We start from the raw sequence: 23,225 nt of genomic DNA, 5'->3' as shown, positions 1-23,225 counted from the left end.
AAATTTTCAAGAAAATGCAAAATAAAATAAAAAACACATATTTTATTAAAATGTGAAATGTTGACCTCATTTAATTGTTTTCTTGAATGTAAATTGAACAGAAATCATGGATTGAACTATAACAATATGACAAATTGCATTCCTTGTGTTGTTGGATTGGGTCATCTAGAAAAAACAATTAAAATATATTTGAAACATTATAATAAAATTTATACAATTAATGAATCATAAATAAATTAAAAGATCAAGATATTATCTCGAATATAACGAAGTCTTCTTTTTTTATATAATATATTACTCATATTATTAATTTTTGCAAAATGTGTAAATTCTAAGAGAGATTTAATTCCTAACTTTTGTTTCTATTTATGATATGAGATTTGATTTTAATTTATTGCTGATAACCAAAACCTAAGAGTCACACTTAGAAAGCATAAAATTGGAATTTAAATAAGATAAAATCAAAGTTCAAATAAGGTTTTTTTTTTCAGCAAATAGCAATGTAATTAAATAAGGTTATGTCTCTTAATACAGGTCAGATATCTAGTTTATAATTAATGAGTGATTTAGCATTAATCAAATTTTTCAAATGATGTGTTGAGAAAAGTGAGTTACTTGCAGTTCAAATGATATCAAATCACTGATGGTTTTAAAAATTAACTCCAATTTAATCTATCAATTATAGAAGAAAAAAAACATGAATGCAGTAGGAAAGTGGAGATTGATTTGGCCCCTTATAAGAATATGAAATGACAACAATTTAGTTAAAGCATGATTTTGATGCCAAGAGTCTAAAACTAATGTCATACATCTCTCATAGACCAGTGATGTCAACTCAACATTCTAGGAACTAAAATGAATCTTACAACATTGGGTGGGTGAAAATCTCTTATTCATTGAACTCAACTTTTTCTTAATTATGCATTTTCTTTCAATTTATAGCTAGTTTTGTCAATTCTAGCATGGTGCATTATTATTAGGTCATGACTTTTTTCAGTGGTATTTTCAGACATCCCTCTTTCCTTTTATAGTTAGGGTTTCAGACTTTCATATAAAAGCCACCATGATATAACTAATTAGTAACATAAATTATAGTTTGTTTTTGGTATTCTTGGCTGCTTAGAAATAAGGAGGAATATCAAGTACTTGGGACACTTATTTACTCTTGCATAATAGAATGCTATTTTGCTCTATAACTTAATCTTATCCAAATTGTACACCTTAGCTTTACTCTGCAAAATATTTGAACATTTAGTATTTTTTATTATTATTTGCTTTTCTCCTTTTGAGGTTCTGATTAAAGAAAACTTAGGACCTGAAAATGAAGCTAAATTTGTAGTGGTCCACACTTAACAACAAAGGAAAAGGAAAAGAGAAAATGAAAAAGAAAAAGAGATAACTCATATATAACAATCAACAACCTAAAAAGAATAGGTAAGTATACTTAACTGCATTAAACAAAACAGAGAAAAGAAAAATCTCCTTATCAATCACTTGTAAAATTCTAATGTATAGTAAATGAATTCTGAAAACTTTTCCTGTTTTCTCTAAATTAGGTGTGAAACAACTCTAGAGGACATCTAAAAGAATGAAACACTGTTCATATTAAAACTAACATCTAGAACAGGCAATGCACAAAATAAAGTATTTTAAGACCTTGTGAAACTGTTTTCTAGATCGTTAATATACACCAATAGTGAACATTAAAAATTTATGTAAGTTATTTTGTTAAATTTTCATATTTCACTAAAGACCTGTAACATTTTTACTTTATTTTTCTTCAAAAACAAAATCTTATTATGAGTTTTACGCGGTGACTTTTAAGTCAATGAAAATTGAAAGAAAAAATATATTTGAATTTTTTTGGAAATACCACTTTTGTGATTTGATTAGATTGGCCTGAAAATGTTATATATTTGAATTTTCAATATCCAAAAAAAGGCTAATGAAGACGGCTACTTAACCGTGATACAACTACTCAACCGTTTTTTTTTTATCAACAAGAAAAAATAAATTAATATGAACTACTTTAAGGGTGGCTCAACCCTTATACATAATCATAACACAACATTTTCTTAAAACTCCTTCTAGCCTACCTAATCCTTATATCCTTAAAATAAAATAACACCCCAGTTAAAGAAATAAACCTTGCATAAGCGCATTTAATTGAAAACATACAAATCATAGAATCATACAACTACTTATGATAGTCTCAATAAATTTAGTCATACACACATCAAAATAGAACTAAATTTTGGAAGCACTTAATCATCTTTTCTTAATCTGGCAAGATAGACACACTACAAGTAATCATTTTAAGTCAAATAAAAATGTGATTTTTTTACAACTACGAATACTTCAACTAAAGTGCTAGCAACAAGTCTTCATATATATATATATATATATATATATATATATATATGTAGTTCCCACTATTTCCACATAACTACTATAATTCATCATACAACTAGGACTTGCAAGCCTCTAATTTTATGACTAAAATTTTCTAATTAATAAGTAAATCTGTCTTTCCTAAACCGATTCTTAATTAACTTGTGTGCACATCATTATAATTTCTTTTAAAAGAATATGTATGCTATCTCTATATATCTTCTTTTTTGTAACACGATTTGTCTATGGATTTAAAGATACATAGTTTATAAAATATATTTTCTCCCATGTCACTCTTATTTTATCAAGAAAAATTATGTGTACAAAACGCTATATAGCCTTTGGTAACTTTTTTTCTTTCTTTTCTAACTTTCTGTATTTACTCAAATTTCATTTAGGTGTTTTTCTTCTTTTCAGCTGAAAGGAGATGTATGTAGCTGAAAAGATGTATGTAGCTGAAAACTTGCCTCAAACAATTGAGAAATGAATAGTTAAGTGTTTTAGTTAAGACCTTTTTTTCTAAGCCACAAAAATAATATTAAAGGAATATAAGGTATTTTAAGCCATTTACGTCTTAGAAAACTAAATATGTTTATGCTCGTTTTACTTATTCTGAGTGATGTTTTGATTCTTTAACATGTATGTTTTCGATTAAGTGAGATTCTTTAAGATTTCTTTCTTAAACTCTGTTGTTTGTTTTTTAGTATTGTAAAGTTTAGGTTGAATGGAATGGGTGTGGTAGATATTGTGGTGTTATGCTATGTATAAAGATTGAATTACCCTTAAAGTAGTTTATATTTATTATTTTTTACTTGTTGATATAAAAAAAATCTTACAAAACTAAATCATTAGTTAATAAAAGAATTTATGCAATCTGTAAATTGTAGTACAGCAAGAGAACAAAATTAGCTTGAGTAACATCCAAGCACCAAGACCTAGACCTAAGCTTAATAAACTAGCCTACTAAAATAAAATAAAAAGCCTTTTCTGTGAACAACAACACAATGAATGCAAGGATTAGCTAACCAAATGCATGTCAGTCATTCATTCACACACACACAACATACAGCTTTTCAGATGACAGTCCCTTCCAAGCACAATATGAATGTATTATGTTTTTATTAATAATTTGACATATGCATACACTTTAAATGATAACAAACTAAAAAACTTGTCTAAATTTTATGGGGTTGATTAACCAAACTCAAGTAAAAATGGAGTTAAAAAACTCCATAAAAAAATAATTAGTGTATCAATAAAATTGTTTTATACGTAATTGAATATCCATGATGTTTTATAGAGTTCTTCTAAGACTATTTTTATTTAAGATAAATTAGATCAAACCAATTTTAATTATCATAAAATATGTAATAATATATGGACACTTCACTGAGGTTTTAACTATCAATTATTTAGTTTCTAAATTTGGTAGCAAAAGTCTTGATTGCTAATTAGATACCAATTTAGAAACTATTTAACAATAATACAAACTAATTTAGAAATCAATTTTTTTTAGTTTCTAAAATGCTATCTAATTTAGTTACTATTACAACTAATTATTTTGGTCTTTAAAAATTGGTTTCTATTTCATGATTTTCTTGTAGAATTTTTTATTATTTAGTTTTGAACTTGATAATAGTAAATTATTGTTCGAAAATTTGTTGAAAGTACTATAAGTTTGTAGCTTGTATTAAATTTTGATTAATCGTAAAGAATGTATTAAAGAAGTATGTTAAAGGGTTATCAATATTTTTTTATATATATTTTAGTTTCAAATAATTATTTTTCCTTGTTTAGTTTCATCCTTATATTCATTAATGTCTTGCACTGAGCTGATAATACTAAGTTCAATATTCAAATGAAAGTCAATTTTAATCTTGACATTGAAGGGAATGTGGATGACCCAAGTGTCTATTCAGTCACATCTATAAAGATTAATATCACACACTAGAAGACACTTGGGATGCTACCCACAGACAAGCTAAAATATACATCTCAGAAGTGACCCAGTATTATCCTATTCTTCTTGGACTTATAATAAATTGGTGAAAATATGCCAATACATCACAAAAAAGACAAAAACAAAACATGTAAATGCATTTGAAACATGTCCTCTAAAATGTTTCAGGTGGTAAAATCAATGCATTAAGCCAGGTTGCAGTAAAAAAAAGCCATTTGTTATTTTTCTTAACTAAAAACACGCATAAGGCCGTTATATTAACTACTGAATTTGTACCATGACACTGAATGAGTAGGTAGATACGATCAGAGCAGAAACATGGGAAAGGAAACGTGTTATTGAGATGAAAATACAACTGTTTTTATATAATTTTTTTCCCAGATTCATAGATGTTGAGGGTACCTTACTCCGTTAAATTCTGAAAGGAAAGTAAAGAAATACATAGCAGGCTTGCGCATTTCCGTCGGCACATCAACTATATGGGATGTGATTGTTTTAGGCCTCCCAAGGTTTTCCCAAGGACTGAAACTCTGCAAATTGGTGCTGCAAAAATATCATTCACTAGTCAGCAGAATCTTATTTCACCATGCACTTTGCTCATGTAAAATATTTAGAGGTGTGACTTGTGTCAACCAAGACCAGATTTTGCAGATGGTTGTTAAAATGTTAAATCCAAGAAGGCTGAATGCTGTATTGTATTTCCCAAACTACATATACTTCTTAGCATTTTGGATTTCACTCTAAAACGGTGGACGTGGGAAGCAACAAGTATCAGGGTTCTGTGTGTTTTTACTTTTTCTTTGACGTGATTTTGAAGGAAATTGAGAGTGTTGGACCTGATCTAAACATCCATTTAATTTAAATCATCTTTCTTAATGTATATGTATTCAGATTCAAGCATTCTTGATAACCTTAATAATTACTTATTCATTTTGTTGTAAGAGAAAAATGAGCATTATTAAGTAGTGTATGAAAATTATGAACTAAATAATGTGGTGTGGAAGTTATCTACGAGGCACCAATTGGGACTTACTTCATTGAAGATCAAGGAGGGGCTCCATTTGCTCAAAATAACTAAAGAATCATCGTCATGCTCCTTTGGGTAGTAGGATTGTTGTTTACCCTCAGTGATCACGTTGAAGGAAGGATGCACAATATGGCTCTTGGTACCAAATTCTTGTCCAGTTTCCGAGGGATTCCAGGAACCCAATTGGATCAGATGTTGATCTGTTTCTTCTCTACATGGCTTTGATTCTTGAGCTAGGCCACGACTTCTGATCTTTTCTCTTGTCCTCTCTCTTGCCCTCTCTCTTGCCCTTTCCCTGCACTCCTTTGCAAGAGGATGGAATGCACTGATCTTCCTAGAAAGCTTAACCCTTCTCTTCGTCACTTTCTCCTCTCTCTCTTCTCCTGCTTGTTCTTCATCTCTACTCACTACAACCTCATCAACACTAGACACCCCTTCTTCACATTCCGAACCAGCACTGCTGCAACTGTGGTGAACATTCTTCTTCTGCTTCCTTTTCTCCTTCGCTAGACGATTGATTTCAACTTTTGCTTGGTTCATTAGCCACTCCACGGTCTTGCTAGCTTTCTCAAAGCCTAGCATATCTTGCAAGCCGAAAAAACTCTTTGCAACATCAAGGGAAAGTCTCATTCTCCTATCCCTCAGTCCTCTTGCGGTGTTAATCTTGCTGTGTCTATCTCTCTTGCCGAGTCTTTTTCTGGGGATCTGATTACTCTTTTTAGCAGAAGTCTCCAGGGCAATACTAACTGGTTGAGGCTCGGGGTCTTGAGGTAGAGGTTTATGAAGGAGGAAATCGTGGTGTTGTTCGAGGAAAATTTGAGCATCTTCAAAGGGAGGAGAAGGAAAGTGGAAAAAGGACAAAGGAGGAAGGTCAGGGTTGTTTTCTTGTTTTGATGTTGGGTTGCTTTCAGAGTCAATGGAAAAGGGCCTGGTGTAGTAAAATGATGGGTCATAATAGGAAATTGGTTCATTCCCATAGTGAGAGTGAAACGTATCTGAAGTTTGAGATTGCATATTGCACCAAATAACCCTACCACCCTTGGAGAAGCTGGTGCAGGTTATAGATAGGGCTATAAGAGAAAGATTCACTCTCCTCTTGTATTGCAGGATTTCGCTTATTCCTCCCTTCTGCAAGTAAAATTAATTCCAGATACTTTGTGCTTAATGGAGAGTGACTGAGGTAGACAGTGTTTAATGATGCAACATGTATATGTGTGTATGCTTGGGTTCAAGACTATGTGTGAGGGTGAAGAATGAACATACTGTAATTGTACAGTTGGCAATTCATCAGACTAGTACTGCAGTCTGAGAAAGACAGCACAAACAGTAACTCATCACAGAGAGAGAGAGAGGGAACCTGAGTGAGGGGTAAAGATTGTGGTGTGTGCATAAAGAAGGGGAGAAGAAAAGGGCATTTTATTGAAGAAAAAGAACCTAGCTAGCTTTATTTAATTTTGATAAAGAAAATGTTATTTTTACAAACTCAACAGTAGAGTATTAGAATTTACAACTGTGAGATAGCAGAATACAATTTTCATAAGTATAATAATATCTAATACACATGAGATGATTGGGAATGTAGCATTATTGTTTTGAAAATATTTGCTTTTGAGAAAAAAGCTAAGGTGTTGAAGATGGTATATAGAATGTGTTTTGATAAAATTAGCTTTTTTCTCAAAAGCAAAGGTGTTTAGGATGGTGTATAGAATGTAAGAAATGAGTGGATGGAAGAAGTTGAAAGTTGTGGCACTTCACGTGGTGCGCATGTGCGAGATGACAGGGAACTAAAGCCAACTAACTCACCTCATCACATCACTCACTCACTACCCTCACTTCACTTCACCCTCTCACACCCTCCTTTTCACATTCCATCACTACACATTTTCATGCTTTGTCCCACACAGTACTGTGCTGTAGGGCTTTCACATGCCATCACTTTTTATGGGAACATTCACACAATTTCCACCCTCTATTTTCAACATGTTGGAGATCTAATAGGTGGGTCTCATCCACACAAGTCGATTGTATGAATTTGAGTTAGGCTTAAAGTTCACTTCGTAATGTGATATATATCAGAGTCATTTTCGAACTTATCCTAATGAGAGTTTGTTGAACTGATCAAGTTACCACTATCCGACCGTTATCGGACCACCCATAATATGTTATTCTGCGCACGAACGGTCACTCTCAATGTAAAGAGTGTGTTGGAGATCCCACAAGTGACTGCAAACCTCATCCCATAAACAGATTTTATAGGATTGAGTTAGACTTAAAACACTGATGGTACCATGAGTATTAATACTACCAACAACACTGATGGTAGCATCAGTATTATTACTACCAACTACCATCGGTACGATATTATGTTTCTCAAACACTATTTACAAAGTTAGATAAGTGATTAGTTAATCATTAAATTTATAAAAAAAATGTTAAGAAAATGGTGTTAACGGGGTTTCAGTGTGTGATGTGCAGTGGGAGGCAATGGTGGTTTGACTGGGTTTGTAAGGGACGTCGCTTTCAGTAAAAGGAGAAGGGTGATGAGTCTATTTCCTTTCTAGTCTGTGGATGCCTGCATGTGTATCTCTATCTATTTTCTTCTTGATTCTCCTTCCCATGCGTGCTTATCCTTTCTCTCTCATCTTTCTCTTTTTTTCTTCCAAAACATTACCAAAACCTTCATCACAAATTCTTCTATTTACCAACCCAAGCTTACTACATCTTAAAATGCATCAAATACACAATTTATTATCTTTAATTTTTTTAAGTAGCATAAAATATATATTGAGAGTTACATGGGTTATGATATGCACTTTATAATATTTATTGAATTAGATGGGTGGTAGGTAGCATATTCTTAGCTTTTTCTCCACATCGAAAATATCTTTGGATTATGATTTCTAACCAAGCATAAGCATATATATGATATATCTGCAGTAGAAAAGACATGGCTATTACACAGCTATTCATTAGGGCATTACGTCAAGTTACCAACCACATTCTACTAACTTTGCACATATAAGGGCTTTACCACAACAGGTAACAAAACTTTTTCATTAGGGTATTCCTATAGCATTAAAGCTATATCAGAATTTGGTTTTCTTGATTCTTCTTTCCAGTTGAAACCAGGACACAATTAATAAATTATCGATCAATTATAATATAAGTAAAAAACTTGTAAACAATCATAGTACTTATACTGTTTAATAAATACAAAAACTGCAGTATTGATAGAAAAATTTGATAACTAATTAGTGTTAATTATTTTTTTCTGCTGCGAAGATCGATTGGGGGGTTTATTTTTGGACTTTTCAAGCGATGTTATACATCGCATAATTGAGAAGGAGACAAAAAAATTAGAAATAAAGTAAAAAAATATGATTTTATTAAAAACTGGGTATTAGTTAATTTAATCTTTGTAAAGTAAAATATATTGTAATAGTTGTGAGATCCAGGAGTAACTTTTCCGTTAAAGTAAACGTCTGTACATATTTGTTTTCATAGCATTGTTATTGCACACATAAATTGTTATTTTTAAAATTATTATGAACTTTTCTCTTGCTAATATATATATATATATATATATATATATATATATATATATATATATATATATATATATATATATATAAGCGAAGATACAAGAAAAAACGTAGGCATCATACTAGCCCATGTAGAATATGAAAAGAAAAGTGTTTAAAGTGGCCATTTCTTCTTGCACCACCACACATTTCTTTTCACACTATAAATATGCAAATTTTTATTTTGTTTTTTTAATTGTACAATATGAAAATTAAAAAGTATCTTCTGCACTGTATAATTTGGATAAGCTTTTAGATTGTACAATTTAGTACTTTTTACTTCTAGATTACAATTTGAAAGTCATTTATTTTTCTAGATTACAATTTGAAAGTCATTTATTTTTTAAGAGAAGACTTCAAGATTGTATAATCCAAAAGTCAATTCTGATTTGTAGATTGCATAATCCAAAATTGTGCAAACTAAAAGTCAAGAATGACTTACAAATTGTGCAATTCAAAAATTAAAAAGTAAAAAATGACTTTCAAATTGTGCAATTTATCTTACCATTTAGGCTACTTCATTCATCTTAAACAAACCACTTAAGAGTTTTCATTAACCAAAAACAATTTGGCTACAACGAGTTTCAACACCTTTCCATGAACAAGTATTTTGACCTATCTATGTACACTAAGTATTTAAACTTCTTCAAGTACATCGAGTTTCAACACTCTAAGAACAAATATTCTAACTTCTCTAGGTACACCAAGTATTCTCACATCTTCAAGTACATCAATCTTAATCTCTCACTGAGACTAAGACCTCTTAAAATACGAGAAAAATACTCTCAAAGAGAGAACAATAAAAACTCATTGGGTATACTTCACAAAGTGAATAATATATAGTTCACAACCTGAATGACCAGACGTTCTATATGTAGTATATATAAATATTGTATTTTGTACAAAAATGATTTTCTTTTTTTTTGTTTAGCTTGAGTCCTTATATAGCTTTAAACTAATGGCCGATGAAACTTGAAGTTGCACTTAATTAGACGTTCCAAAAGAAAACTTTTGCTTTAAAGATATCCTACCCGATATAATATTGTTGTACTTTGAAAACTTTATTTACTTGTATATTCTTAAACATTGAAGCTTGATTCTTCTATACTTGAAGTTTGCTTGAATTCATACTGTAACACATTCGTTATACGTAGACACTCTAGAAGAAAACTTTGGATTTGATATTACTACACATATTTAATGATGTCAATATTTTCTAGAAACAATTTGTAAGTAATAATCACTAATAATCATCATTAAAAATATTGGACAATATCAAGATTATATACAATTAAATTCAGAATCTCAATTCAAATATCTTCTGTACCAAAACCTTACTGTAACATTATTAGTTAGAGGAATGTGCTTCTCTAATATTGAATTTAACCACAATTGAATGAATCATAATGGTTTAGAGAGATTAATACTAAGTTTTTTTATTATTAACATTTTGACCATCTTAATAAAAGTAAAATACACATGAGTTAATAGTAATTTAGCTAAACAAATGACAAACTTGCTTGAATTACTCAATCTTGAACCAGAACCAGATTCAAAAGAGATCAATCTTCTTAAGTAAACTTTGACTTAGAAAATAGAAAAAAATGACAAAGTTTAAAAGAAATAAAAATAATTATAATAACATTCTTTATTAAAAAAGAATGTGACACAAAGAAATAATAATTTTGGGAATTATAAAAGTTTGCATGTATAAAATGTTAACTTTCATCATTATATTATAAATGAAAAAATATAGATATTTTGTAAACATATCTTGTAGAAGCACCCAAACTTAATGACTATCAATAGAATAAATTGTCTTGTAATGTATTTGTTCGACATTTTATTTTTTCCCTCTCATATTCAAGCTCCTCTTTTTCTTTTAATTTTTTCTTAATACTTTATGTTTATCACTACTTGTTTTTATCAATTATCTAACTGAAATGTTTATCATCAAAATTATTTTATTTATTACATAAAATGAAAAGCTTTTGACGTTATAAGAAATTAAAAGAATATTAAAATAATTTTTGTATTTATATATTTAATTGAAAATCAAATTATTTATGTTAACATAAGTAAAATAAATGTTCGCTTAAATTCATATATTTACACTTTTCCAAAAACATTTATCCAATAATATATAAAAATTAAAATCATAAATAAAAAGTGTTAAAACGGTTACTTATTTTCAAAACTCTCTTTTTTGACCTAAAATAATATAATGTAAATAGTATTTTAAAATTAATGTAAAATTTTATAATTACAATTCAGGAACACGTTTAATTCAAAATTAATTTTGTAAAAAAATGTTGACTAGAAAATTAGCATATGATTAGATTTTAAATTTTGTCTTGTAAGGAAAAGTGTTTCCAAAATATTAGCTACTTGTTTATCCAACAAAATACAGCTTGGATTTGGAATTGAAAGTTTGAATCAGACTGCAAATCCAACAATTTCTATTTCTATTAAATCCCAAAATATCCCACTAATTCTATTTCTCTTAAATTCCCAAAATGTGATTTTACCCTTCTTCATCCATTTGCAATAACCTTCCCCATTCCTACACCTGTCATACAATTTCTCAATTTGGATTTGAGCCACCCCTTTACATTTTCAGGTACCCATTTCCCAGATCTTCATCAATCAATCAATTAATCTGATTTTGGTTTCGTTTCCTAAATCCTGGATCTTGTGGAAGCCTTTTCGGTTCTTAATCTGCTACCCAGAGTAACACGAACAAGTAGTTAAGCAAGGTTGTCCTTAGGTGTAGCATAATTCTTGCGCTTTTAGCGTTAGAGAACAAAACCCAATTCTCAGATTTCTTCCTTTTCATTTGGGTTTCTCTTAGAAATTAAGCCCCGTTGACCAATCAATGTGAAAATGCTGGTTTTGTAGCAGGAAACTGAGGTTGGTGTGTACAATTTTTGTGTTATATTTTGGAAGATATGAGTAGGTCTCCTTCGTTTTCAGTGAGAACAGAAGTGAGCCCGAGTGTTGATTCAGAATCATTGCAACGATGGGTTGTTGCCTTTTGTGCTATAAGGTTTGATCTTGAACAAGGCCAGCTTGTGGAAGAGTGTTATCCACAGGGTTGTCTTTCACACGATGAGGAGCTTGAAATTGCTTATAGTTCCTTTCCTGATTCCGTTTCACAGCACCAGAACCGATCCAGCATTCACGATTGTATCTTCTTTTTCCGAATTCGCAGGATTCTTAAAAAGTCATTAGATGAAAGGAGTGTTGCTGATAGTAGCAATGCTTCTAAATTCTTGTATGGTTATGTGTTTAACCGGCAGAGACAGGATGAGCGGTTAAAGCGAGGCGGGGAGCAGAAGTCTGTTGTCATTTTGTCTTATAATCCTTATTCAAATGTGTTTAGGCCATTGCTGCAAATTGTAGGCCCTTTGTTTTTTGATGTTGGTAAGAAAGCATTGGAGCATATTGCTGCTTATGTTTCTAAATGGGCTGCTCCTGTTCCTGGTAAGGTCATGGATCTTCCTATCGGAAGTGCATCTCTTAAAGTGAATTTGCCACCTGCTCACAGTTTGCCTGTGGAAGGTGAAGTTTTTTTTGAAGAGGGTGCTTCTTCTATGACACCCTTTGTTCCTAATAACCAGCCTGTCCCACAAGGTCTTTTTCATGATTCAGATCTTTTTGGTTCGTTCCGAGGGATTTTGTTGCAGCTTTGGCTGTTGTGGGAGTTGTTACTCATTGGTGAACCAATTCTCATCATTGCCCCCACACCTCCCCAATGTTGTGAGGCTGTAGCTAGTCTTGTGAGTTTGGTTGCTCCATTACTTTGCAGTGTTGATTTCCGGCCTTATTTTACAATTCATGATCCGATCTTTGCACGCTTAAACTCAATCCAAGAAGGTGAAGCTTTCCCACCAATGATTTTAGGGGTGACAAACCTTTTCTTCCTCAAAGCTCTGCGTAACATTCCGCACATTGTCTCAGTTGGAAGTCCTCCTCCTAATTCAAACAGGCTTGCTCTTTCGAGTAAGTCCACTGGGAGAATTTCTGGAAGTCCAGAAGGTCTTGGGTTTCAACAACTTTCTTTAAAAAAGTTCTCTCCTTCAAATTTATTGAGTGCAGTTAGACTGCGGAGAGATGGTCCTCTTTGTCTCATGACAGAACATAAGGAAGCCATTTGGAGTACCTTTTCTGCAATAACTAAGCCAGATACTTCTATCTTAAATAGGCTTATAGATGCTGGGGTGTCACCTAGAGTTGAGGAGTCAATGTCTGTTGTGAACAATGAGATATTACGGAGACACTTCTTGGAGCTCACTACTAACTTTTTGGCTCCTTTTAGCCCATATTTTAGGATATCAACACCATCAGAAGGATCTTCTCCTTATATAGACCCTCCTTCTCTACCTCCATTCAATGGTGATGAATTTCTTGCAAGTTTATCGGCAAGAGGCCCAGGGAAGTTTATATTAAAGCGAATGAGATCTAATTGGCTTGACTTATACAGGTAATAATCATGTCTGCACCGTTTATCAATCATGGACTAGCATTTGCTTCAAACCTCTCACTAATATAGTATTTTACATTATGAATTTATGACCTTACACTGAATTTGCAGTTCTTATTAAATTTATTATCTTCTTATGATTTGCTTGAATACTCTTATCAGGCGATTCCTACATGGACCCAACTTTATGCCATGGTTCAAGAGGAGGCGTGCTGTTGCTGAACAAGAACAAGGTAGATTATGGAGGCAAGCCAGAATGAAAACTGACATCCAACAGCTTATTTCTAGACTGTCTGAATTGGAAATTGTGGATTCCTTCAATGTTATAGAGAGACTTCTCCTCAGAGAAATACAGGTAATGTGCTTTCCTTGGAACGTCAAATAAATGTATACTGTTGATTGACCAAACCTTTATCTTTGTCCAACAAGAATAAAACTTGCGATGTCCGTATATGTTTGATTTGTTATTGTTTTCAATTTCGTTATTTGCATTTGCAAAGGACTTGATATCTATTATAGTACATCCTGAGTAATGAATATTATTTTACTGGGGCTTTTTTATTTGCTATTTATTTATGTGTTGTTTTGTCCAAGTAGACAAATGCTCAAACTGAAAGGCAAACTGTTTGGATCCCAAACAGGAATGGTAAAATAAACTCGAGTAATGTTGATAGTAGCTACTGAATTAGAAGTATATCGAAGGTATAAATCAGTGTTGCAATACTGCAATTGAAGAAAATAATAAAAAGAACTAGAGATCCCCTTACTGTTACAAAACTGCATTCCAAGAAAATAAGAAAAAGATCTAGAGAACCCCTTGCCTTAAGAAGAACCAGCTTTTTCACTCAGCCCTGCCAATATTAATACCAATTCCCCTTATCCTTATTCAGCTACCACACCCAGTATAAAATCCTTATCTCTCTCTGCTTCCCTAGCTACCTCTTATTTTCTGTTGTTTTCTCTTTCTCCTTAAACCAGATTCACATATTCCATTCCTCTGCACTTCTGCCTTAATACGTCTCACTTCACTTCCCTGCCACTACTGTAATTAATAGTGTAAAACTGATATTCAAGTTCAGATAGAAGGATATGATAGCTACGTGATCTCTGCTGCTCTCCCCTTTTTGTTTTTATTTAGGTTTCATGATGTCATCAAATATTAATCTACCAGTAAGAGCAGAGAATTTATTTTTTCAATGATATTTCCAAGGACCTGTTTGGGTTGATTTCTGCAATATTTTTGTTCATAACCTTGAGACACTACGAATTATGAATTTTCCTAGAACAATCTTGTATATAGACTAAGGTTTCTGATATCCCTCATTTCTTGACGTTGGAGTCTTTTCCATTCTATGATGGAGGTGTCTACCTAGATTCTGTTAACAAAACTTACCATTTAATTACCTCTTTGATTGGTTTAGGGGAAGTAAAAGGATAGAGAACTTTGAAATTTGAGTTGTTGAATGGAAGAAAAGATAAATTTTGAACTTTTGTTTCTACAAGTTAATGTTTTCTCTCCTAACAAACAAAAAAAATGCGTTATTATTCATGTTTTCTCCTCTATCTTCTTTCCTCGCATCCAATTGACCATAATGGAATTATGTAAGGTTTTCATCAGGGCCTTTATGATATGTGTAGTATAAGACATTTATCTGAGTAACATAAAGCTATGATGTGAACAATTCAAATGATCATATTTAGTGAAATGTGTAGAAACCAAAAAGATATAAATGATTTTGCTTATTATGAAAAAAATCATTTGATGTAGCTTATAATATCTAAATATTATCTAGAACTTCGGCTATTGATACAAAGGCGTCCTGTTAAGAGAAAATACCCTTGAATTTTCCTGTTGACATTACATTTTTTCCCCCGATTGTTCTTTTTGCCTTGAGAAATTGCAACACTATGGTATCTATGGAACCATTGTAGTAAGGAGATGATTTGCCCCATCCTATTTCTCCGTTTTGAGCTTAACATGGTCTTTTCTCAGATCTGATGTTAATGTGTTCCCTTGGAAAAATGCACCATACAAGTTGGACTACTTTCCCACATGAATAGCATAAGACGTTTAGTAGATTATTTAAGTGTTTGGTTCTTCCCTTAACAGTTAGCTTTTTAGGGTAGGTTCCCCATACGTTTAAGAATCAAATTTGGCTAGTTTTACTGTCGATTTAGCTTGATTTGCGATAGGAACATAAAGAGGAACCTCAGATGAATGCTAACATGCTCAAGCTTGTTCAGTTAGAATCCACCATGGAACTGGGTTTCATTTAAACTAAAAATCTGTGCTCAAGCTTAAATGAGTCTTAGCAGTTCATGATCAGTACTCTGTATATGATGCATACTTGCGCAGCAGGTAATAATTAAACTATTATAAAGGTATTCGGGCTCCAAGATGATGGGCATGAACTTAGTGAAGTGGAAAGACAGAGCTGGCTAATAATGTGCTAGGCTAAAAGAAATAATGTAGTACCCTCGGCAAAGGTATTTAGCTCGCTGGTTCGAGAATGATCAGTATGTAGTAGCTTTGAGAGTTGAATACTTGACTAAGAATAGTTTCACTAGAAAATATTCCACATATTGATATGATTGCATACTTTTTAGGAGGCTGATAGACAGAAGAAAATACAACATGTTGATAATAAGACAGAATTGCTGGTTACTGTAAGAGGAGGTTTGAAAACAACAACTAAGAATACAGTTGTAAGGTAGTTTTTACAGCTTCATGTCTGCTAGTAGTTAGGACCCCTTTTTATCGCAAGTTTAGTGTGAAAGGGGGTACAGTTTTTGCAGGCAATTGGGTTTTGTAACTGGACTAATCCAGTGGGAATGAGAGTACTCCTTTGTATCTTTTGTTGTATGATTTGTGAAATTAGAGAAGTTCGGATTTACTTTTCTTTGAAAATAGTGTTGATTCCTAACAATTTTGATCTGACCTACTGGATCTGATTAGCATAATGGAAAGAGTGAATGCTTTGGAGAAATGGGCCAATGAGTAGAGGAAGGAGATTGTAGACTTGAGAACAAACATGACTCTAGTAAATGAAAGCATACCATACATGAGAGTAATAAAGGAACTGCTTCTTGGATCAAGAAAGGAAAGAAACTCTTAGATGTAAGAGAAAATTTAGTCTATGATGACGAGAAAAAGGAAGAGGAGGACATCGACAATAATGGATTTAATAAGGACAAAGAAGAACCACTTCACCCTTGGGTTAGAAGGGTGGAGTTGCCCACATTTTGAATGGAATGGCCCATAAAGTTGGATAGCAAGAGGAGAATTTTTTGAAGTTCAAAATGTCAAAGGATAAAGATAATTGTGCCTAGCCTTTATTAGCATGGAAGGAAATGTTAGCCATCGGTTCAAATTTTAGCGACAAAAATCCAAGAACCCTTCTTGGGAAGATCTTGCAATAACACTGCTAAGGAGATTTGGAGGGAGTGGGAGAAGCACAATATTTGAGAGATTGGCAACAATAAGACAAGCCAAAAGTGTGGAAGATTTCATCCAAGAATTCAAAATCTTGGTGTCAACCAAATCAAACATTGAAAAGATCGATTGTTGGGGTATTTCTTTGCAGGGCTACGACAAAATATACAAAATCAAGTTCGACCACATGACCCAAAGGACTTAATTGGAGCTAAGGAAATAACTTGTGATATGGAGGAGGCTATGAAGGATACACAACATAACAATGGTCCTTCATTTTGAGAATCTAATTCAAGTTTCCATTATCAAGGTGGAATAGAAATTGTATCTTGAACACACCATCAAGGAAGCACACCCAGTGTGCACCATCCAATTGGTTTGGAAGAACATGGTAGGGGAGTGGGAAATCTTTCTCTGGGTTGATAGCTACCAAACCTGGTATGAGATAAACATGACCAGGAATTAGAGAAACCAAGAATCTTTCATATCTTGAAGACATCAAGAGAAGGTATGCATATCTTTGTTATCGGTGTGGTGGAGCTTATGGTCTAACTCACAGATGTCAACAAAAAAATCGAGGGTGGTTTTTTTGCTATGGATGAACTTATTAATGAGGCATGGGAGATAGTGCATTGAGTGGCAGAAGAAGATTTTGTTGAAAGAAAGGGGGATGAACATCAAAAGATGGATTGACGCTGGTTGGAGTTATCAAATTGTTAAGCTTGGGGTATGACTCGACCACAAAAAATGAAATTACATGGGGAAGTATGTGGTCAAAAGGTGTTACATTGGTGCTAGTCACAACTTCATTTTACCAGCTTTGGTACATAATTTTTGGGTTAAAGATTGATTTTGACAAATTCAAATATGGTGAGATTGGGATCGGTACAGAAAACAAACTCAAGGCTAATGTAAGGACTTGAATGGGAAGATGGTTGATTATAATGTTTTAGTGTTTTTTTTTCTATTTGAATTAGGAGGAGTAGATGGTATTTTGGGCATGACTTGATTAGCCATTTTAGGGGAGGTCAAGGTTAATTGGACGACCCCTTAGTATGACTTTTTCTCACCATGATCAAAGGGTTACAATCAAAGGAGATTTAGTTTATCTAAGGCTATTATTTCATTTAGAGAGTTATTGAAGTTAACAGAAATAGAAATTGTTGGGCTTTGGATTATAGAAGCACAAGCCATGGAAAATTCAGAGAAGCGTCAAGGGAAAGTGTTTGAAGATTTGGTTTCTACAATTGAGGATGAACAACTTCGACAAATCCTAAAAGCATACATTATAGTATTTGAATATCCTAAAGGTTTACCTTCGAGAAAAATAGTTCAAAACACAAGGAGGGAGGGAGGGTTGAATTGTATTTTAGGAATTTTGAAAACCTTTCGCAATAGACGAAGTTTATACTTGACAAATTTTTCATTTTTCTTTAAGAGATTGTGTTTGATGATGAACATTAGACGCAACTTCAAGTTTGACAAATGTACTTCAAACATGTTTTTCAAAACTTGTTTTTCGCAAAAAAATCTCCTTAGATTAGTTATAGATAAATAACGTGCTATATATAAAAAGATAAGAGTTAAGAGAAATTTTCGCAATTTTTTTTATACTGGTTTGTTTGATAACCCAAACTACGTCTAGTCTTTGACGCAATCAAGTTCCACTATGGCAAACAATTGTTGCAAGATATAATTGAGTATTCTTTGGGCCTCAATCACTCTTGGCTAATGACAGATTATTGTTTGGATCATAGTCACTCATGGCTAAGACCAAATATTGTTTAGAAAGCAGTCACTTCTGGCTAAGACTGGGTATTGTTTGGAACACGACCACTCTTGGCTAAGACTGAGTATTATTTGGACAACAACCACTCCTTGTTAAAATTGAGTATTGTTTGCAACACAACAACTCCTGACTATGACCGCATTTTGTTTGGACAACAACCACTATTGGCTAAAATTGAGTATTGTTTGGAATATAACCACTCTTGACTAAAATCAAGTATTGTTTGGACAACAGTCACTCCTGGCTAAAGTTACAGAGGTTTATAAAGAAAGTGATGTAAAGGACCACAAGGGTTGCTCACTAGAAAGAGGGTAATGTCTTATGATGGATACAAGTGTTGTGCTCTCTTCTAGATAACTATGACGAACAATGTTCTTTCTCACAAATGAAGGTTAAGGATTGACTAAGATTTCTCTTCTAGATAGCTATGACGAACAATGTTCTTTCTCACAAATGAAGGTTAAGGATTGACTAAGATTACAAGAGCTCGTTCTCGTTCTTGTTGCAAGAATTTTGTCAACCTTCCTTCTTCATCGAAGATCTCCTTTACATAAAGTTGAGAAGAAAGGCGTCACTGCGAATCCTTTGGAGTTGTTGTGAGAGTCTTCTTTTTCTACTGCTTCTTCTTGCGTTTGACCATGCTTGAAGCCTTGAGATGCATTAATCCTCTTGACTTTAGCATTGAATGCATGTGGCTTCTTTGGCAACACCTCTAGAACACAAAAAAGCTTCATAGGCCTAGGCAGGTAGCTTCTCTCCACCTTTCGAGCAAAGCGTAATGCTTGATACAGCTAGCTAACTCCACAACATTGACATCTCGCCTTTTTATAAAACTAGGTTGTGTGGAGCAGCTTTTAGCATGTTCTTCATGGGATCTTGATGTTGACAAAATATTGTAAGATCTTCTTGAAAGAATGAAGAAGCGCAAATATTGCGTGCAAGCATAAAATAAACATTTATAAGTTTGACGGGTTGCATGAAATGCCCAAAGCTTACGCATTTCAGACGAAGTACACTTGTTTGCGTCTATCCAAGCAAAAGCTTATAAGACAAAGAGCGTGCAAATTGCTTGTTTGTCAGATGAAGCATACAACAAATAGCACTTGCTTCTGTTCAACCACACAATTTGCATGTTTGAAAAACTGAACACTTGCGTCTGACATGATCTGATGCTTAAAGGATTTTGTTTTAACACTTTTTTGTTTAAGCTTATAATCAAAATAAAACAAAGGGACTGTTGAACTTTGATCTATCAACCTCCTATTAAGATAGTAGACTACCACATTCCTATCAAAGCAAGTACATATCCAATTAATATACATCCTTACATATATCCTCATATTAAAAAATGAGATTGAGAAGCAAGCAGCAAAAGTGCTGACAAGTGACATCAGCCATCCTAGCAATAGCCCATACTCAAGCCCTAGACTTTTAGTCAAAAAGAAAGATGGAAGTTGGAGATTTGTATTGACTACAGAGCCTTAAATAAAGCAACTGTTTTAGATAAGTTCCCTATGGTTGAAGAATTACTAGGTGAATTACATGGAGCTAAATATTTTTCCAAAATAGACTCAAGGGCATACTATCACCAAATTAGGATGTATGAACCTGATATACACAACAACTTTAGAACTCATCAAGGGAATTATGAATTTCTAGTTATGACTTTTGGCTTAACCAATGCGACTACTTTTCAATATGCAATAAATTCAATGCTTAAACCATTTCTCCGGAGATGTGTTTTAGTGTTTTTAGACGATATTTTTGCAGAACATGGCAAGACCACCTTCACCATGTGAGTCAAGTGTTAGACACCTTGATGAAACACAAATGTTTTGTGATTAAAAAGAAAAAATGTTGTTTCAAGAGGCAAGACATAGGGTATTTGGGTCATTATTTCACAGCAAGGAGTTTCCAAGGACTCTCAAAAGAATGAAGCTATATTACAGTGTCCTCTTCCCAAGACTAGTAGAGCTGAGAGGTTTTTTGGACTAACAAGTTATTATCAACATTTTATATGAAATTATGGCAAGATAGCAAAACCTTTGACAACTTTACTAAAGAAAGGAAATTTTGAGTAGACTCAAGACAGCTTAAATAAATGCCTTTGGACAACTGCAAGAGGCTGTTACTTCTTTACCCGTATAAAGTATTTAACCAAGGATCCAATCTTGCACCCGTATTATACTTTGGTACATAATAGACTGTATTACAAAGGAAGATTGGTGTTGGCAGCAACATCTTAGTGGATTCCTAAGTTACTACAAGAGTTTCATTCTTCATCCACCAAGGGACATTCAGGAATAAATCGCACTTTCTGTAGGCTTGCACAATCCCTTTATTGGATTGGTATGTGTAATAAGCTTCATTTCAAATTACAATTACCCCCAGCAAACTTGGATTCATCCTGTGTTCCACGTATCTCAAGTTAAGAAGGCCATTGGGCCATTGGGGATAATTCAGTGGAAGTTGCTCTATCTCTAGAATTCCAAGGCTTACATTCAAGGAAATCATACGATCACTAGAGATGTTGCACGAGTGTAACAGGTGTTAGTGCAATGGAAGGGAAAAACATGAGGAATTCACATTGGAAGATTTATCTACTATTCAAAATCAATTTCCTAAATTTAACCTTGAGGACAACAAGGTTAATTCTGAGGAGGGCAGTATTAATAGACAGAAGCAAATACAGCACGTTGCAATAAGACAGGATTGCAGGTTTATTATTGGAGGAGGTTTTAAAACAACAACTAAGAATACAGTTGTAAGGTAGTTTTTACAGCTTAGAGTTTATGACAAGGTAGGACCCCTTCTTATAGGAAGTTTAGGGGGGAAGGGGTACAGTTTTTGGAGACAATTGAGTTTTGTAACTGGATTAATCCAGTGGGAAGGAGAGTGCTCCTTTGTATCTTTTGTTGTATGATTGGTGAATTTAGAGAAGTTCATATTTACTTTTCTTTGTTTTATCTGAAAATAGTGTTGATTCCTAAAAGAGGCAATGATGAAATTTTGTACCGTATGTAATACTTTGCGCATGTAATCATAGAATTATTTATGCTGTAAAAACCATATTCAATGTGTATTGTAACTTCAATTCAATTTATCAGCTGCAGCAATCTGGAAAGGGTGGTGATGATTCCATGGCAACCTGTCGAAAACTAAGGATAGACCTTCAGGCTGTTTTCCATGTGCTTTCAAAGGACATGCAGCAAGTAATGCTTTCAAATCCTGAAAGGGCATCCCTTCTTCAAGGAAGTCCAGAATCGCCAAAACTCCCGGGGCGTCCCCTCATACAAGTTGCAGTTGTGTCTTCTACATCACCCCGGTAACCGGAAAAACACGAAACCACTGTTATTGGATCTTTCTTGTGCTTCTGGGGAACAAATTAAGCCTGGTCTACTTCCATCTGATTCAGAGAAGTTCTCTGATTCATGATAAGTCATGTGGGGTAAGACTCTTTGGTGCCATTATGCTGAAAGCCTTTCAAATCACTTATTTGCCGATTTTATCTTCAAATACACAGATGAGCATTGACCGTAATTTATGTTGATCAAACACTTCTCTCTTGGCAAATGTGGACAGAAAGTTCTTTTGGTGTTAAATTTATGAGGTTTTGTTGATTGCCTTTTTTTGGCAGAAATTGAGCCTTCGAGTTGTTTTCGTTCTCAAAAGATCAATCTGTAAATTATTAACTGTTAGTTTTTGGTAGTGCTCTCCCATTTTTTCTTTACAATGCTTGTCTCTGGCTATTCATTTACACATAGTTTATCATGACTCATTAATATTTTGAGGGAGAAATGCTACAAACACCTGTAACATATTATTTTTCAATGGTTAATATTTTCTTGAGGTTCACTGATTACAAAGGTGAAAAGAATGTGATAATTTATTCTAGCAAAAGCCCGTGAGAGCATGATTCTTGAGGGTGAGGAATCCAAAAATAAAGGTTAGCTTTGCTATTTAAGAAGTTGTATTTCTAACAAAAAATAATTTATTATATTCAAATTTAAATTTATCTAAATATAGGATCTTTATTTATTATTTAAAAACATAAAAGAGAACTTTGCTTTGATATTTCAAAAAATGTGTTTATTTGTTAAAATTAAGATTTGAATACATAAGAAATTTTAATTTATTATTTTATAGATTAATTAAATGGTAGGAGTATTGTTCAACTAAACGTATACGTACTTGTTCCCACTACGATGGTAGGAGACTCAGTGGTGGCTTTTGCTTTCTACACCTCTACAATTCTCTCTACACGTCCAAATTTTTTAAATGGCTTTTGTTTCGTACAGAGAAATGATTGATTGATTTATATATATATATATATAATAAAGGTAAATTTATAATTAAATGATATAAAAAAATATTAAAATAATAGTATTGAGATATGTAATGTGATTGTATAAAAAAAGTAGAGTTGTCAATATATCATTATCCTTTTGTATATGGCCGAAACCATATAACCAAAACTAGATAGAAAAAGACCAACTCGGCACATCTAGATGACAACAGAATTAACCACAATGGACTTAGAAGCAATGTCGAAGACATATAA

The 23,225-nt window shown here is 33.0% G+C and overlaps 2 protein-coding genes across 3 annotated transcripts; one reads left to right on the top strand and one right to left on the bottom strand.

Moving 5' to 3' along the window:
* Window positions 1-4,179: 4,179 nt before the first annotated feature.
* Window positions 4,180-6,771, bottom strand: LOC137821200 (uncharacterized). Its single transcript, XM_068625675.2, has 2 exons — window positions 5,385-6,771; window positions 4,180-4,894 (listed from the first exon to the last, which is right to left on the bottom strand). The coding sequence occupies exons 1-2, from the start codon at window positions 6,390-6,392 to the stop codon at window positions 4,847-4,849; spliced, it is 1,056 nt and encodes a 351-aa protein (XP_068481776.1). The 5' UTR covers window positions 6,393-6,771; the 3' UTR covers window positions 4,180-4,846.
* Window positions 6,772-11,341: 4,570 nt separating this feature from the next.
* LOC137820895 (uncharacterized) lies at window positions 11,342-22,519 on the top strand. Of its 2 annotated transcripts, none has more exons than XM_068625206.2 (3): window positions 11,342-13,442; window positions 13,605-13,797; window positions 21,772-22,519. In XM_068625206.2, the coding sequence occupies exons 1-3, from the start codon at window positions 11,908-11,910 to the stop codon at window positions 21,991-21,993; spliced, it is 1,950 nt and encodes a 649-aa protein (XP_068481307.1). In that variant the 5' UTR covers window positions 11,342-11,907; the 3' UTR covers window positions 21,994-22,519. The 2 variants fall into 2 exon arrangements, with proteins under 2 accessions (XP_068481307.1, XP_068481308.1); XM_068625207.2 differs by having other exon boundaries at window positions 11,394-13,442; window positions 21,778-22,519.
* The last annotated feature ends 706 nt before the right edge of the window (window positions 22,520-23,225 follow it).

This window comes from Phaseolus vulgaris, chromosome 9, assembly GCF_051622355.1.
Source record: "Phaseolus vulgaris cultivar YP4 chromosome 9, ASM5162235v1, whole genome shotgun sequence".
Classification (NCBI taxonomy): Eukaryota; Viridiplantae; Streptophyta; class Magnoliopsida; order Fabales; family Fabaceae; genus Phaseolus; species Phaseolus vulgaris.
This window is presented reverse-complemented; position numbering and strand designations above follow the sequence as displayed.

Excerpts from the sequence above, each read along its gene's own strand:
- LOC137821200 (XM_068625675.2), bottom strand. The coding sequence starts at position 6,392 with ATGCAATCTCAAACTTCAGATACGTTTCACTCTCACTATGGGAATGAA. Across the intron at positions 4,895-5,384 it reads CCTCCTTGATCTTCAATGAA|CACCAATTTGCAGAGTTTCA; the intron begins GTAAGTCCCAAT and ends ATATTTTTGCAG.
- LOC137820895 (XM_068625206.2), top strand. The coding sequence starts at position 11,908 with ATGAGTAGGTCTCCTTCGTTTTCAGTGAGAACAGAAGTGAGCCCGAGT. Across the intron at positions 13,443-13,604 it reads AATTGGCTTGACTTATACAG|GCGATTCCTACATGGACCCA; the intron begins GTAATAATCATG and ends TACTCTTATCAG. Across the intron at positions 13,798-21,771 it reads TTCTCCTCAGAGAAATACAG|CTGCAGCAATCTGGAAAGGG; the intron begins GTAATGTGCTTT and ends TCAATTTATCAG.